At 56.9% G+C, this 15,582-nt stretch overlaps 1 protein-coding gene across 5 annotated transcripts in view; it reads left to right on the top strand.

The window, feature by feature from the left end:
• The window catches only part of EEFSEC (eukaryotic elongation factor, selenocysteine-tRNA specific), a 158,304-nt gene that overhangs the window by 48,867 nt on the left and 93,855 nt on the right, over positions 1-15,582 (top strand). The window contains exon 1 of one of the 5 annotated variants that reach the window (XM_079933161.1): positions 7,544-7,602. The exons of the other annotated variants lie outside the window; for them this stretch is intronic. Coding sequence (XP_079789287.1) covers positions 7,572-7,602 — 31 coding nt within the window. The 5' untranslated portion in view covers positions 7,544-7,571. Of the gene's footprint in view, positions 1-7,543; positions 7,603-15,582 lie in introns of those variants that run through there. 5 annotated transcript variants of the gene reach the window in all.

The following is a 15,582-nucleotide window of genomic DNA, read 5'->3' as shown; positions in this document are numbered from 1 at the left end:
TCCTTTCTGCAGCCCATAGATCAAGAAGTAATTTGGATTTTCAAGTCTTATTATTTAAGAAATACACTTTGTTAGGTTATAGCTGCCATAGACAGTGCTTCCTCTGATGGATTTAGGCAAAGTAAATTGAAAACCTTCTGGAAAGGATTCACCATTCTAGATGCCATTAAGAACATTTGCGGGACTTCCCTGGCGGTCCGGTGGTTAGGACTGCGTGCTTCCTGTGCAGGGGGTGCGGGTTCGATCCCTGGTCGGGGAACTAAGATCCCACGTGCCTCACGCGCATGGCGTGGCCAATAAAAATTAAGAGAAAAAAAAGAACACTTGTGATTCATGGGAAGAGGTCAGAATATCCAAATGAAGAGGAGTTTGGAAGAAGCTGATTCCAGCCCTCCTGGATGACTTGAGGGGTTCGAGACTTCATGGAGGAAGGACTGCAGACGTGGTGGGAACGGCAGGGGAACCAGAACTAGAAGTGGAGCCTGAAGATGGGACTGAATTGCTGCCATCTTGCGATGAAACTTGGGAACGGATGAGGGGCCGCTTCTTATGGATGAGCAAAGAGAGTGGTTTCTTAACACGGAATCTACTCCTGGTGAAGAGGCTGTGAAGATAGTTGAAACGACAGCAAAGGCCTTAGGATGTGACACAAACTTCGTTGATAAAGGAGCTGCGGGGTTGAGAGGATTGACTCCAGTTTTGAAGGAAGTTCTGTGGGTAAAATACTGCCAAGCAGCACTGCTGCTCCAGGGAAATCATTCATGAAAAGAAGAGGCCATCAGTGCAGCGAACTTCATGCTGCCTTTGTTCTCAGAAATGGCCGCAGCCATCCCAGCCTCAGCAGCCTCCATCCTGATCAGTCAGCGGCCGGCAGCACCGGAGGCGAGACCCTGCGCCAGCAGAAGGGCTACAACTGGCTGACGCGCAGGTGATGGTCAGGGTTTTTTAGCATATTTTTAAATTAAGGTCGTACATTGTCTTTTTAGACATAACGCGACTGCACACGTAATAGACTACCGTATAGTGTAAACATAACCTTTTACACACTGGGAAACCAAAGAATTCATGTGATTCACTTTATTGTGATATTTGCTTTATTGAAGTGTTCTGGAACCAAACCTGCAATATCTCTGAGGTATGCCTGTAATAACGTTGACTACTCTTTAATACGTTTATTGCTCTCTGTATATCTTTTTCTATGTAGCATCTTTCAAATCTTTTGCCCATTTAAAAAAATATATATGTTTATTTGGCCACACCGGGTCTTAGTTGCGGCACGCGGGATCTTCGTTGCCGCATGCAGGATCTTTAGTTGCGGCATGTGGGACTAGTTCCCCAATCAGGGATTGAACCCAGGGCCCCTGCCTTGGGAACATGGAGTCTTAGCCACGGGGCCACCAGGGAAGTCCCTCTTTTGCCCATTTTTAATTGGATTTAGAGTTCTTAAAAAATTATAGAAGTTCTCTATGAATCTGTTTACCAGTTTTTTGTCACATATATGTTTTGTAAATATTCTGTCACAATCTGTGGCTTTGCCTGTTTGTTTTCTTGATGTCTTTTGATAAGCAGACGTTTTAGTTTTTTGTTTTGTTTTGTTTTGTATTTTGGCTGTGCTGTGCAGCAAGCAGGATCTTAGTTCCCCGCCCAGGGATCAAACCTGTGCCCCGCCCCCCCCCCCCCCCCCCCAGTGGAAGCTCAGAGTGTTAACCACTGGAGTGCCAGGGAAGTCCAGCGGACGTTTTAAATTTTGATGAAGCCTCATTGTTCATTTTTTTCTCTAACGGTTTTCGCTTTCTGTGCCCTGCTTAAGAGATCTTCGCCTGTTCCGAGTCACGAAGGCATCCTGCTCTGCTTCCTTCTGAAAGCTTTATGGCTTTAGCTCTTATATTGAGGCCTTCGATCCACCTGAGTTAGTAGTATTTGTATCTACCATGAGCTGGCGTCCACCTGACCTTTGTTGACCTTGTTCACAGGACTCTTCAGCGGTTCCAGTTCAGCGTTTGTCCCTGTCCATTTGCTGACCTGGTCACTGGTCCGTGCACTTGTCTGCACCCAGCATGTGGGCCCTCCCTCCTATGGGCCAGGAGAGACCCCCTGCCCCGTGGGAGCTCTCGGCCGCGGGGACAGACGCAAAGCCCCCTCCTCAGGGCTGCGGGCCCAGAGAGGGGAGAGCAGAGGCGGGACCCCTGCCGACGGGTTGCGGGTGGGGTGCGTTCCTGCCATTGCAGTGAAATCTCCCTGACGAAAGGGTCGCCAGACCCCAGCACAGGGCGTGCTGGTGTCAGGCAGTCTTTGTCTGTAAGAACCTTCGCCTGTAAACATTTTATTAGACCATTAAGTGGCCTTCAGCCTCTCCCACGTTCACTAATGCCAGAGAAGGCGGAGCATATGTTGCCATTTTTATGAAACTCTTGCTTTTCCAGAGGCTTATTCTGGGACCTAATTTACTCTGAGTCTCATCCCACAGATCTGGTTTAATTTGTGCGACTGGGATGACCGTCTGTAGACAGGGCCTTCCTAGAGTTGAGAGATGAGCTGCATGACAGTCACACGCCTCTTAAAAACCGTTCTGCTTGTGAATGTACCGACCTTGGGACACTCTGGGTGCGGGGTGCCAAGGGCGCCAACCCACTTGGACCATACCTTTGTCCTCGTTTTCAAGTTAACATAGTGATTCCACGTGTCTTACGGTGCCAAGCATGTTGGTGTTCAGAACCCTGCTGGAGACGTAGGGGCACATGCAGAGCACAGGGCACTCTGGTGCTTGGCGTCACGTCCCGTGTTCCTCTCAGGATGTGGAGCTGGGCCGTGGGATGCATTCTGGAGCAGCTCTCTGGAAGGGGCTGCCTGGAGAGCCGAGGCAGAGTCTTCTTTTCCGTCTGGTCCCCAGGTGGTATCTGTAAACCTGTGTTAGCGGTCCCCCCGGGCTCCAGGGAGGCGGACGTTTCCCATGCAGTCGGCTTGCTTGGACTCATTTGACCAGCCGCCAACCTTGAAAAATTATCCTTGCCTTTGTCAGGCATCAGAGGAAGGGGTGATCTCTGGGTGACAGGCCAGGAGCCGAGGCACCAGGAGCAGAGCGGGGACTGGGCGCGCAGCATTGCCTGCCACACCTCGGTGCCTGGTCAGCGGACAGAGGGGAGTCAGCTCTAGAGAAGCCTTTTCCTGCCTCCCCGGAAGCCCACCCGCAGGAGGCAGCTGGGGTTGGAGGGAGGGTGGAGGGCGGGCAGCCAGGAGCCTGCACCAGCAGCCTGGGCTCTTCCCACATTGCAGAGGGCCCTCCTCTGCGAAAGAAAATGTTCAGAGAAAATGGCATCTTTGAACATAGCGTGAGAGTAGAGTACATTTATTTCTATACTTCAGAGTTTCTTGCTTCGTTTTAAAAGCTCCAACTTGTTCAACCTGAGTAAGAGCCTTAGAAAACAGTACCTACAGGAGGGTGGCCCGCTGTGGGGCGGGACTTGCCTTCAGGTCCTTTTGGAGTCCTTGCTGACTCTTCTTTTCTGGAGCATCTTTAATATTATATTATGGTGTCATAAGAAAAAGTGTTGAACTAAGGAAAATCATTCAGTGACACGTCACTAATACAATGCAAGTCGGTTCGAAATATGGTATGAGACTTTTAAAGTTTCACTTTCCTCAGTTACGTAAAATAAGACTAAAATTGAACTGAACTGAACTAAAACTGAACTAAAAGTTTTGTCTCAGTCAGCGAGGCACAGTTCCTTCAGTGACTATTTGCAGAAGATAGTTACTCAATGGAAAGTGACCTAGTACAGACCCAGAGGCCATCAGTTGACACCAGAGTATTAACTAAGTGATGCAGGATTGTAGAATTCCTGAGGTCTCTTTGTTTCCAGGAGGGAAACTGGAAATTGCCGTGCTCTGTGTCACCTGAGAGCTGTAATTAAGGTGCTTTTGAAGAAGGAGTGTGGGTAAGAGGGAGCACTTCCGCAGTCTTGGGGGTGGGCTGCGACAGCACAGTCACACAGCTGAGGAAACCCTGGTTGAAGGGGGAGTGGGGGAGTCCCGGCGGCTGGTGGAGGACTGAATCTGAAGGTGCAGCCCTGGGTCGCTGAGGTCACGGCGATGGGGAGACTCTGCACCAGCCTGCAACTCTGACGTGTGGCCTCTGCGCCGTCTCAGCTCCCTGCCCTGTGGATGGTGCCTGGACCTCACGCTTGGACTCTTAGCTGTGTTCTGGCGTTCTGCATCCTTAGTGGGCTCATGGTCTTATGTCCAGTTTCCAGGTGACTGCAAGCCCTTGATGTGAGGGGTGAGGCCCACGGCCTTCGTGTCTCTGCCTGCATTTAGGACAGGACTGTGCACACCGAGGCAGCGGGGCCTTCCTGGGGGGGAGGAGTGTAGGTTTTGGATTCAGAGGATGTGAATCTGGATCCCGGCTGCACAGCCTAATATCTGTGTGACTTTGGGTGAAACGATGATGATTGCGACAGCGACGGCGGAAGTGAATAATTCCTCGGCCTTGTCTGTGAAGTAAGGGTAGCCATGATGTGCACTGCACAGCGTCGGTGGTTCAAGTGAGATCACGTGTGTAAGCACTCAGTTTAGTTGCTTGGAAAATGCCATGAAGGCACTAAAATCAGGACACTTGAGTTGAGAAGAATTGTTAAAGCATGTTAGTACGTAATCTTCATTAGTAAAGGACAGAAATTCATCCCAAACTGCTTCTTACAACCAGCATGGTTTGTGGGCTGCGTTTAGGCCCCCCTGGATCCAGGGCCCCCCATCTCTCGGGCCAGGTCCCTCGTGCCCGCTTGTTTCTCAGGCCGGCTGCCTCCTGCAAGGCTGCGGACCTGCCCGTGGCTCTGGGCTCAGCTTTCCCGCTGCCGAGTCAGTGCCCCGGCAGAAGACGCAGCAGAGACTGAGCGGCTGGATCTGGGCCCAGCCTGTGCCTGGCGCTTGGCCTGGGGTTCCTGCCAAGTAAACAGAGAGACGGAGCCGGGGGACGAGGACCTCGGAGGAGAGCGGCTCTGTGAGCAGTTGGTGGACGGGGCACAGGGTCCCCGTATCGGCAGCAGGCGCAGTTCCCTCGTGGGTTCCGAATCCCTCAAAGTGGGAGCTGTTCTCGTGTGTCCCCCAGCCCAGCACAGCTACCAGCTTCCGTTACAAACCAAGCATTCGGCTATTCTTCTTGCTCTGGGAATGGTTGATAAAAAGTTTCTGTTTAGTTGAAGCATTGCAAAAGTTATGCAGGAAAAATAAACCAATCTGAGGACCTGGCCAGTTGTGGCCTGGAGGGACATCAAAGGTTGGCCAGTCACCAGGCCCCACTTGCACTGGGGCGCGTTGTGTCCACCCTCAGGTCTGCAGACCTGGGGCTGGAAACCAGCTCCACACGGCTGTGCTCGGGCTGGACGTGCTGAGCCCACGCTGGAGCAGCTGGTGGTCTGTACCGGCCTTCTTCCTGCCCCAGCCCGGGGCCCTGCCTGCCCGCCCCCGCTTCCACCCCTCGACCAGCCCCCTCAGGCCTGCACCGGCCTCTGGCAGCTGCCTCTACACGGGCTGTATCTCATACCCTCTCACTCCTCAGCACTCAACTCACTCGCCCCGTCTCCCAGTGAATCACTCACAAGACCCCCAGGAGCCCTATTCGCCCAGCTGGCAGAAGCCACAGGTTACTGGCCGGTTTCTCGCCGGGCCACTCTCAGAACGGGGCCCCGTGTGGTCCTGGTTTAGGGCAATGGGGACCATAGGAATGGGGACTGAGGTTGGAATCCTTTGACAGGAGAGGCGGGTGGGGGCAGCCTTTGTCCGGCTGGCTTTGGCAGTGGTCCTGAAAACTGTTTTCAGATCCCTGACGTAGCAGAGGGAGACCTCTGGTCCTGGGATGGACTCTTATCACATAAGAATAGCCCAAGCGTTTTCCCCCTAACATTTTAGTAGGTAATGATTTTTGTTATAATGTATTTATAGTTATTGCGAAGTGAATTTTCTTGTCCCGGTTTTGGAAAACAGCACGGGAAGAAGAAAACAAAAATCACCCATGACCCCACATCCGTGGGTGGCGATGATGTTAGGGCAAGGGCGGTGAGAACCAGGAGAACCAGTCGGATCTTAATCATGCCCCGTTTGTTGGGCACCTTCTACGTGCCGGGCTCTGTGCTGACGCTCGGAAAGCTCCACAGCCCTCGGGTGTCACAGGTGAGGAACTGGGGCTCGGGATGGGCTGAAGAGCTTGGCCGCAGCCACGCGGCAGGCCGGTGAGGAGAGAGCTGGTGTGGGAACCCAGATCCCAGTAAGGGAGCCAAGACCACAGCGCACGCACGTTTCTTGTAACCCAAGTCCCTGTTTAAGGGGCTCTTTGCAAAGAGCATCTAAAGCACCGAAAGATGCTGTGCAAGGGGTTTTACTGTGCGTGACTCAAGGCAGCGAAACGCAAGCGGGGAATGAGAACAGGACCAACCGTAGCCGGCCTCCCGAGTGGACCTCTCTGCCGTCTCTGGCCCCAACCCAGACGTGACTGTAAGAACCGCTCCGGAAACAGCTGGTGACAGACTCTGTGCTTTCAGCCTTTCTGTTTTCGCTGTTGCCAGAAAAATAATCAGCTCTGTGTCTCAAGTGCTTGATAAAGTGGCCCAGACACCAGCTGTAGCTTAAAACAGTTCCTGGTTTAGTTGCTTTTAGCCAACAGATGGGTGGCCTCCTGGGCTGAGTGTGGCGCCCCTGTCCTCACCGCGCCTCGTTCTGTGCCTTCGGTCCTCCTTTGCCTGTGCTTCCGGAGGCTTGGGCTTGGCTTGAGAAGGGCGATTCTGGGCTGGGCGTTGGCTGCCCGGGGGCTGTGCGGGGCCCGGCCTGCGGGAGGTGGGGAGCAGAGGCGGGTGCAAGGGCAGAGCCTGCCTCTCTCCAGCCACAGCCGTCCTGGCTCTCTAGCTGATGATTTCTTCTGTAACTTCGTTACGTACTTTTAGTTTTTCTTGGTTTTGGACCTTCTCTGCGGCCTTCCTCCTAAGGAGGACGGGACTCCCTCCCCTTCCTGTCGCCGGCCTCAGCTGCAGTCACGGGGTTCCGGGAGCCTCCGCAGCCAGGGGGGCCCCGGGCCTCTGCCGAGAAGCTCACAGACGGTGGGAGCAGGCAGTGGGAGGAGGGAGGCCACTGACAGGGTAGAGGGTCTGTATTCGCACGCCCTCCCCCGGCCCGGCCTCCCGCAGCCGGCCTCCCTGGCCACTGCCTTGAATAATCACCGTCCCCGGGCACCGCTGTGGACTCCCCACCTGACACTCGGCCGCTGGCCCTCAGTTACCAGTGCGAGGAAGTCCAGGCCCTGCCTTGGCGGGTGGGGTCCGCAGCACAGGCGCACCCTCACCAGGGCCTCTGCCCACTGCTCCCGCTGCAGGAAACCCGTCCCCCTCTGTCTCCCAGGGAGTCTCCCACCTCCCCTCTCAGAGTGTTGCCTGCTGCACCCTCCACCCCGGGCCCCAGCCCCGTCGTACTTCCTGACTGTCGTCTCTGCGTGAGCGTGTCAGTGGTGCTGGAACGTTCACTCTGTGAGGGCAGGGCCTTGCTTGCCTTGTGGAACTGCGGTGTCCCCTCAGACTAGTGCTGGGCCCATGGTGGAGCTGGAGCCAAGTGCACTGCCTGGTGAGTCCTGAGCGGGTGCTCGTCCGGTACATCCCTGCTGGCTGGGCCTTCGGCCGCAGCTGCCGCCGTCACCCTGGCGCGTGTCCCGGGAACGCAGCTTTGCTGCCCGTAGCACTCGGGAGCACAGAGACGACCCCTGGCACGGACAGTAGCCGCGCCTTCCACGGCACCTACTGTGTGCCAGGCGCGGTGTTGTAGTAACTTGTTTCCCTCCACCCACCCCGTGTTGTGGATGAGGAAGCCGAGGACAAAGGGTGACGTCACTGCGGCAGTGGGCCTGGAAGCGGCAGGGCTGACTCTGGCTCCGTGGCCTGGGCTGTCATCCGGAGGTGCCCGAGCTCCTTTCAGGGAGCAGCCTCGGAGGTGAATGATCAGACACGTCCCCTCTCTAGAGGTGGTCCAGGCGCAGTGGTCGTTGCTCCCACTCGCGGAGCTCGCTGTGTGGTTCCTGGAGCTGTTGCAGGGGGCTGGGGCCGTTCGGGAAGGGGGTGCACACAGTCAGCCGTCAGGCAGGGACGCCAGTGGCCAGGTCTCCCAGAGTCGCCGTGGGGATGTGCAGCTGGGGCTGTTGCTAGCCGCAGTCTAAGGATCCTTCCAGGTGCTAGAAGTTCCCCGGCCACTCCCAGTCCCCCCTGGTCCCTTGCTTCACAGTCGCTGTCCTGAGGCTCTGCCTGGAGCTGGTACAGAGCTCTCCTAGCCTGTTCTTCAGTGTGAGCTGTGTCACCAGGTGCAGCAAAGATCAGCTCCCCAGGGACGGGCCCCAGCAGACTGGGCTTTAGGCCAGTTCTCACCGTGCCCCTGTGAGTGGAGGGCTGGGGGTGAGAGGCCCCAGATTGCAGAGCTGGCAGAACCAGGGTTCAAATCCAGGTCTTTGTGACTCAGAGTCTACAACGCAACTCTGGTTATAGCAGTTCTCTGTTCACTAAAATGATGTCTAGTTACCTCCAGTACATTTAGTTTCCATCATTGTTGTCAGGTGGTGAGAGGGGCGTGAGGTCGAGTGTCCCTCGCTGTGTGCCCCCTTGACCCTTTATAATTGCCCCGTCGCTTCAGACGTGTGGGTGACACAGTGGGCTGCGTGGCCCCTGGGAGCCTTGGGTCGCACAGACGTTGACAGGTTGGGTGAAGTGAGGAAGCACGAGGAGGTTGAGGTGCAGAAGCCAGGAAGGAGCATCTTCAAGGGCTGGACGTGGAAAGGCGTCAGAGGCACAGCAGCAAGCAGGCCTGGACGCCAGCTGGTTCTCAGGGGTGTCCACACTGGAGATGTAGAGGATCCCTCATAAACGGAGACAAGGAACTAGGAAAGGTCTCCTCCAGAAGGTCGAGGTTAAATGGCTGCCCCAGGAGAAGACAGGACGTCCTCCCTGAGACCAAGTGCACTCGCGTCCGCGTCATCTGTGCTACGGAAGCGCTGGTGTCGCACGTGGCCCTGGCCCCACAGTCCGGCCAGCCCCCGGGCACACTCCAGTCACACACTGGGACCTCCCACGGAAAACAGCCCTGGCTGAGGACCAGTCACAGGGCATATGAGGAAAGTTACCACCGTGCAGAAGAAATCATAGGCACAAGTGCGGACATCCCCGTCCTAGGAACCAGAAACCATGAAACAAATCTGCAAGGGGCTTTAAAATAAGAATGTTTGAAATGTAAATGAAGAAATGGGACACATAGTGAGCTTAGGACATGATGAAAAAGAACCAAAAAGCAATTCTAAATAGTGAAAATACAGTCGCTGCCATGTGCTTTCAGATTAAGTAGCTTATTACTGCTTCATGGGAGTTAGTGTACGTAATGTTATTCTTCATGTGCTATTTTTTAAAAGCCCTTTTTCCCCTGAATGTATAATAATTTATGCCTATTGAGAATGTGGAAAATAGAGGAAAGTATGAGGGAGAAATAAGAATCTATTTACTCAGGATAACTCCTCTTGGTATTCTGACATAACCCCTTTCCTAGGAGGGATCCCACTGCACGTAACGTTTTAGGCGCTGAGCCATGAGCCTGCCCTGTGTCATTAAGCGCTCTTTGACAGCGTGTTTACTGGCCCCGCGGCGCCCCCGGCTTGTCCCACCGCAGTGCCCATCCCTCCCCCCTCGAGGGACCGACGTGCCGTGGACGGTGTCTTCCGCTCTAGCAGCACTCCGGGGGCTTCTGCTGCCTTTCAGACTGTCGCTCAGAGCAGCTGTCACAACGCAGCGCATTCATCAGCAGCGAGTGGGGGACGGATGGAGGGCAGTGGTGTGTGAGCGTGTTTTAGCCTTACTGCTGTATTAATATAATAAGGAATCTGGCTTTTGTCCTGGGATCTTGGGACAGAGCTTCTGAAACCTTGGAATTTCCCTAGTGACCGGAGTGTCCTTACTGTTCCTGGTGGTCCCCTGGACCACACCTGAGTTTATGCTAGAGGAAGACTAGAGACCAGCCATGTGACTAGTGGGCTGGGGCTTTGGGCCAGAGACACCAGCCTGACCTCTTGACCTCTGAGGAGGGCAGAGCGGATCAGTCGAGTTCCGTCTCCCGACCAGTGATTCAGTCATTCGTGCCTAAGTAATGAAACCACCATAAAAACTCTGGACCCAGGGGCTCAGTGGGACTTCGTGGTTGGCGAAGAGATGGATGTGCCAGGAGGGTGATGAGCCCCGATTCCGTAGTAGAGGCCTGTGTTTGTGCCCGCCCAGGTCGTGCCCTGTGTGTCTCTTCCTTTGGCTGGTCCTGATTTGTATCCTTTATAATAGAGCTGGAATCGTAAGTTCAGTGCTTTCCTGAGTTCTGTAGGTGTGGTTTCTTCTTTGGTTTGGCGTCTCTTCTCAAGGGCCTCCTCCTGGGGCGGGGGCAGGAGCGGGGGCAAGGCCCCGGAAGCTGAGGTCACGTGGCTACGAGAGCGCTCTGGTGGGTGGTGGAGGAGCTGGGCCCTGCCGCCTGCTCACTGTGTGTTTGGGCCTGTGGACGGACGTCCCTGACTGAGCTGCTGCCTTTGGAAGATGGAGTCACGGCTGGGCTGTCGTGGGGATGGTGGAGCGGAGCTGTGAGCGTCTGCATGCGGTGCTGGGCACACAGTGCTCGTCATAAGTGGGAGCTTAAGGCCATTGCTGTCTGCCTGGGGGGAGAACGGGGCACGTGGAGTCAGTGCCTGCCCTGCCCTGCTGAAGACCCCATGCCCCCTCCCCTACCCCTGCCGCCATGGAAGCTGGTTGGCGGCCGGCAGACAGCCTGATGGGGCTTTGAAAGGACGAGTGCCAAGCACTTGTCACTCCTTCCCCTGTTCTGTATGTAGGGTGCTGGGTGCAGGGGCCAGGCCTCGTTTTCTTCTCAGTATCCCCATCACTCCCAGCTTCAATCTGAGAGGCCCGCTGTGTGGACGCAAGAGGCCGGCAGAGCTGGTTCTGACTCGTGGGTGTGGAGGAGGTGGGACCCCACTCAGGGTCGGGCCGGGGGCCCAGGGGCCGTGGAGATGCCGTGCCCCAGCGAGCCTGCCGTGAGCACAGAGGAGAGGTTCGAGGTCCTTTCAGGGTAACCATTCACTCCACCTTGAAGGAGACGGGGCCCAGGGAACCTGACGAAGCTAGACCATCGTCAGGGAGCCGCCCGAAGGAGGACTCTGGAACCCACTGGGCTAGAGAGGGCCTAACAGACTGTGTCGCCCACGAGGACCCAGCGTCTCCCGTGCCTTGGGTGGCCGCGTGTGCCGCACTCTTGGGAAGATTGGGAACAGCCGTCCCGAGTTGTGGCCATTGAGTCATATCTGGTCCCTGAGCCAGCGGTTGGCACCTCTGGTCATTCCGAGGAGATCTGGCCCCGTCCCCGAGGGTCCAGGGGAACCGAGTGGTCGGCATCCTCTGAGGTGCTGGTGGCTGGGCCTCCGTGGCCTCCTGCTGTGTGCTCGGCCCTGAAAGGCCCTTCCCTCTGCTTTCCGGCCCCCTCCCTCCCTCCGGTTGCTAAATTCCCCTCTTCTGTGCTTGCTCAGCAGGAACTTCACGTCTTACTTTGATGCACTTCACTGCGGTGACCTTGTGGGTTTGTGTGCGTCTCCCCCACCAGACCGTGAGCTCCTTGAGGGCAGGGACTCAGCCACGCTAGTCCCTGAAGGCGGCACTCGGCCCCGGGCGCAGCAGCAGAGGCCGCGGGGGATGGAACCAGACTGTTATTTCGGGCTCCGGGCGGCTGCAGGTTCTGCAGGAGGCATCGTGGCAGTGTAACGCGGGGGGAGAGGTCCCAGCTGATGCCCCCCACCCCCCAGCCAGTGCTCAGGGCGCTCGCACGGTGGCCCTGCCCTGAACGTGCCCTGCCGCTCCCTCTGAAACGCGGCCGCCTGCTCAGTGCCCTCTGTCTCCGTCCAGAAAAACGTCTAATTGTGTCTTGAACTCATTTTCGTTGCTTGCTTCAGTGGCCTCACTTGGCAGCTGAGGCCATATGCTAATTCCACCCTTTTCATAAAGGAATTCTGCTGATTTTACTTACTTTTATGGTAGATTTCCCCCCTCTTTTCTTCTTTTTTTTCCCCTGTTTCTCCAGTAAACAGTTTCCTGAGGCCACGCTCTCAGGCTCTGCGACCCTGAGCTCTCATACCGTCTCAGTCGGAGGAGCCCGGCGGGCTTTCCAGCCCCTTTGGCCTGGGCCAGGCAGGGACGCCTGCCGTGGTTTCTCTGCCTCAGACGAGGGGCTCGCCGTGGCCTGGGGCCCTGTCTCTAGAAGAGCCTGTCTGTGTCCAAGGCCACGGCAGCCATCGTCCCTCAGAACAAGCAGAGTGTGGTTTTCCTGTCTTGGTGCCTCGTGAGTGGTGGACCCACCTCTACGGTGGTGGTGGTTGGGAGCGGGGTTCAGAGGGGTCAGGATCTGCGTCCCCACCCTGAGTCTCAGCTTCTTCGTCTCTCAGGGGGACTTGTGAGGGCCCCTCCTCCCCATCGCTGGGGGTCTTCTCCCAGGGGAATGCAGCCCTTGGAGGCCCCTGGACACTGTGTCTGCAGGTCCCAGCCCCCTGGTATTCACAGCGTGCGGTCCTGTCCGTGCTCCCTTCTTCCTTCTGTCTCTGCTTCTGGACAAGCACACGTGCCTCTTTGCAGTGTAGGAGGACGTCACCACTACAGAACAGAGAGGAATCCGTGCATGGCTGGTGGAGGGCCCTGCTCAGTGCTTTAACTGCGTCCCAGCTCTGTTCATTCCCTGTAGGGGCACTCGCTGACCACCGGCTCTGTGCTGCTGCCCGTTGGGGCCTCTGTCCCTGGGGGTAGGCTGCAGGGGCACGGACGAGCCACAGAACAGGGCTGTCCTGGGCAGCGTGGGGACCATGGCACCCCAAGGGAGGGCCGCCTCATCCAGACCACGGAGAGTCGGGAAGATCCCTGGGAGGTGACATCTGAGCTGCAGTTCAAAGTCGGAGGTGCCAGGAGAAGGGACGAGATGGCAGGAGCGCTTCGGTGCGTGGGCTTGTGCCCAGGTCCCGGGGGAGACAGCAGGGCTGACCGGGAGCTGCGGGGCACATGGCGGGGGGCTGCCCTTCTCTCTGCTCCTCGGGGGAGCTCTGAGCTCTTCCCCACGCGGGGTAACGTGGTGCTTGTGGATCCAGGTCTCTGGGCTGAGCGCCTGCCACCGACTGGCTCTTTACCTTGGGTGTGATGTAGCTTCTCTGGGCCTCCACGTGTCCATCTGCAGAACGTGGTGTTGATAGTGGTACCTGCTGCCGCTAGACGTTAGCTGTGAAGACAACGCGCGGCGCTCGTGGAAAGGGCTCGTCCCAGGGCCGAGATGAGGAGAGCGTCTGTCCTAGAGGACATTCCGGCCTGGTGCCACTGAGGCTTTCCTGCTTCACCCTTCCAGGAAAATCACCGTCTTAGGTCATCTCAGACTTTCTACCTAGTGGGAGCGTTTTGAGACTCGGTGTGAGAACCGGTGCTTGAAGCTGTAGTGAGAAGACCACCAGAGAGCAGCCGTGTGTCAGCCCCTCCCATCCTGGTAGACAGGCTGTGACAGCTACAGCCTCGGTTCAGAGCATCGGGGCCTGGGGATCCCTACACGAGGCGCCGGGGAGGGGCGGCTTGCCCCTTGTGGCCTACAGGGACCGGGTCCAAGCTGAGGTTCGTCTGACCACAGACCCGTGGCTTCGTGTCCCCGGCTGTAGCCCAGTGGGACCTGGTGACAGCAGAGAGCCTGCCACCCTTTCCCTCCAGGATGAACTTTCCTGTCCTCACTGAGGCCCAGTGTGGGTCATGGGGGCAGGAGGGGCCGGAGCTCAACAGATGGGTCCCTAAGTGCTTTCCTGATTCACAAGGCCAAAGAGGTGGTTGTTTGTTCTGGTTCCTCCAACCTCTCTTTCTCGAGAAAACTCCCTCCAGAGACCTCACACTGGGAGCTGCAGGCCGGTTTTGGCCAATGGACATGTTTTGTTTGGGCCATACAGTTTAAACATTTTGTTTTGAATTGGTTGTCAACATTTAAAAATTGGCAAATTTCATACAGTGGTCCAGATTTTTGGCTTCTCTTGAAAAACCAGAAGATCTGACAACTCCAGGCCCACATTCCTTTCTGGCTATGTGGGCTGGAGCTGAGGGGGGACTGTCCCCTCCAGCCAGGGCCCAGGAACGGCTGCGGCGTCTAGACTTGCGCCTCGTCTCGCGCCAGGCGTGCCGCTCAGTTGAGGACCCACCAGGTCCTGCGGGTGTTCACGTCTGCCCTCCTGGGCCGTGAGGTTTGCACGTGGGATCTGGGAGCCCCACGCTGCCCTGTAGGTGACAGGAGATCTTGTTTGCAGACGGGTGAGGGTGAGGCTCAGAGACCCGCTCTCCCCGGACAGGCAGGGCGGGGGGCTGAGGTGGGAGGCAGTGTGTCCCCCCCACATCCCGTCCCTGTTCTCACGTGGCCTGTGTCTGCAGGCGTTTCCCCTCACACCTCTGCACGGGGAGCGAAGGCATGTGGGCCCTGAACCCAGGGCACGGTTCCTCCTTGGGATCACGGGCTGCTGCCTTCAGGAGAATCCTCTGTGGTGCCACTTCAGGGAGGAGGCCTGGTGGAAGGACAAGGGGCCTCAGGTCAGGCGGAGCCTGGCTCTGCTCCCGGCTCCACTACCTTGGTCCAGCTGCTGCGGCAGTTGTGCCTCCTGGATGCCTCCCCTTCCCCGTCCCCTCTCCCTCTCCGCTCCCCTCTCCCTCCCCTCTCACTTAGTGAGTGCCGACTGTGTACTGAGTACTGTTAGGTGCTGTTCTGAGCCCCAGGTGGCTCTTGCAGAGATGGGCTGTTGGCTGCACCTTGACCAGCCACGTTGAGACCCTTGATCATTGCAGCCGCTGTTCAGAGCGGTGAGGCTTTCGTGCTCATTCTCACAATGGAGCTCACACTGACAGGGCCCTGGGCTTGCAGCGTTTTAGTGAAAAACACTGACTTAACAGTAGCATTTTCACCCAGGCCCCTTGTGAAAGCATGGGGAGGACCTGGGTCGGACGGGACCTCCTGCCCTGTGGGTCCCAAGGCTGTGTGAGGCCCACCACACAGCCTTGGAAAAGGTTCGTAGTGGCTTTATCTCCATTCTGTAGATGAAGAAATGGCCCAGAGTGCTTAGCTGCTCCATGGAGCCGAGGCGCAGACTCGCCACCGTGGGGCCTGACCACGGCCTCTGTCCCCGAATCTGCCCGGACACCGCGTGTCCAGGGACCACGTGACAGAGATTCAGGCGTTCTCTGTCCCGGGAAGTCCTGTCGGTCCTGGTTGGTCGGCAAGTCCGAATGTTTACTCGGTCCTGCTGGGGAGACGCCCTGGTTCTGTTCTGAGGTCCTCGTGCCCGCAGATGACCACAGGGTAGGCCTCCGGGGTGAGGTTGTCAGGGCCCCAGACGTCCCTGGTGGTGAAGGGGCTGCGGGCGCACGTTCCCGCACCCTCCTCTCAGTGTTTGTCCAGAAGGAGCTCCTGCATCCATATTTGGTGATCTGTCTCTCTCCCCAGCCCCCTACAAGGTGTCTGCCAAAACCCTGTATAATTCGTATCATCTCCCAA

Source organism: Stenella coeruleoalba (genome assembly GCF_951394435.1).
Source record: "Stenella coeruleoalba genome assembly, chromosome: 10".
Lineage (NCBI taxonomy): Eukaryota > Metazoa > Chordata > Mammalia > Artiodactyla > Delphinidae > Stenella > Stenella coeruleoalba.
This window is presented reverse-complemented; position numbering and strand designations above follow the sequence as displayed.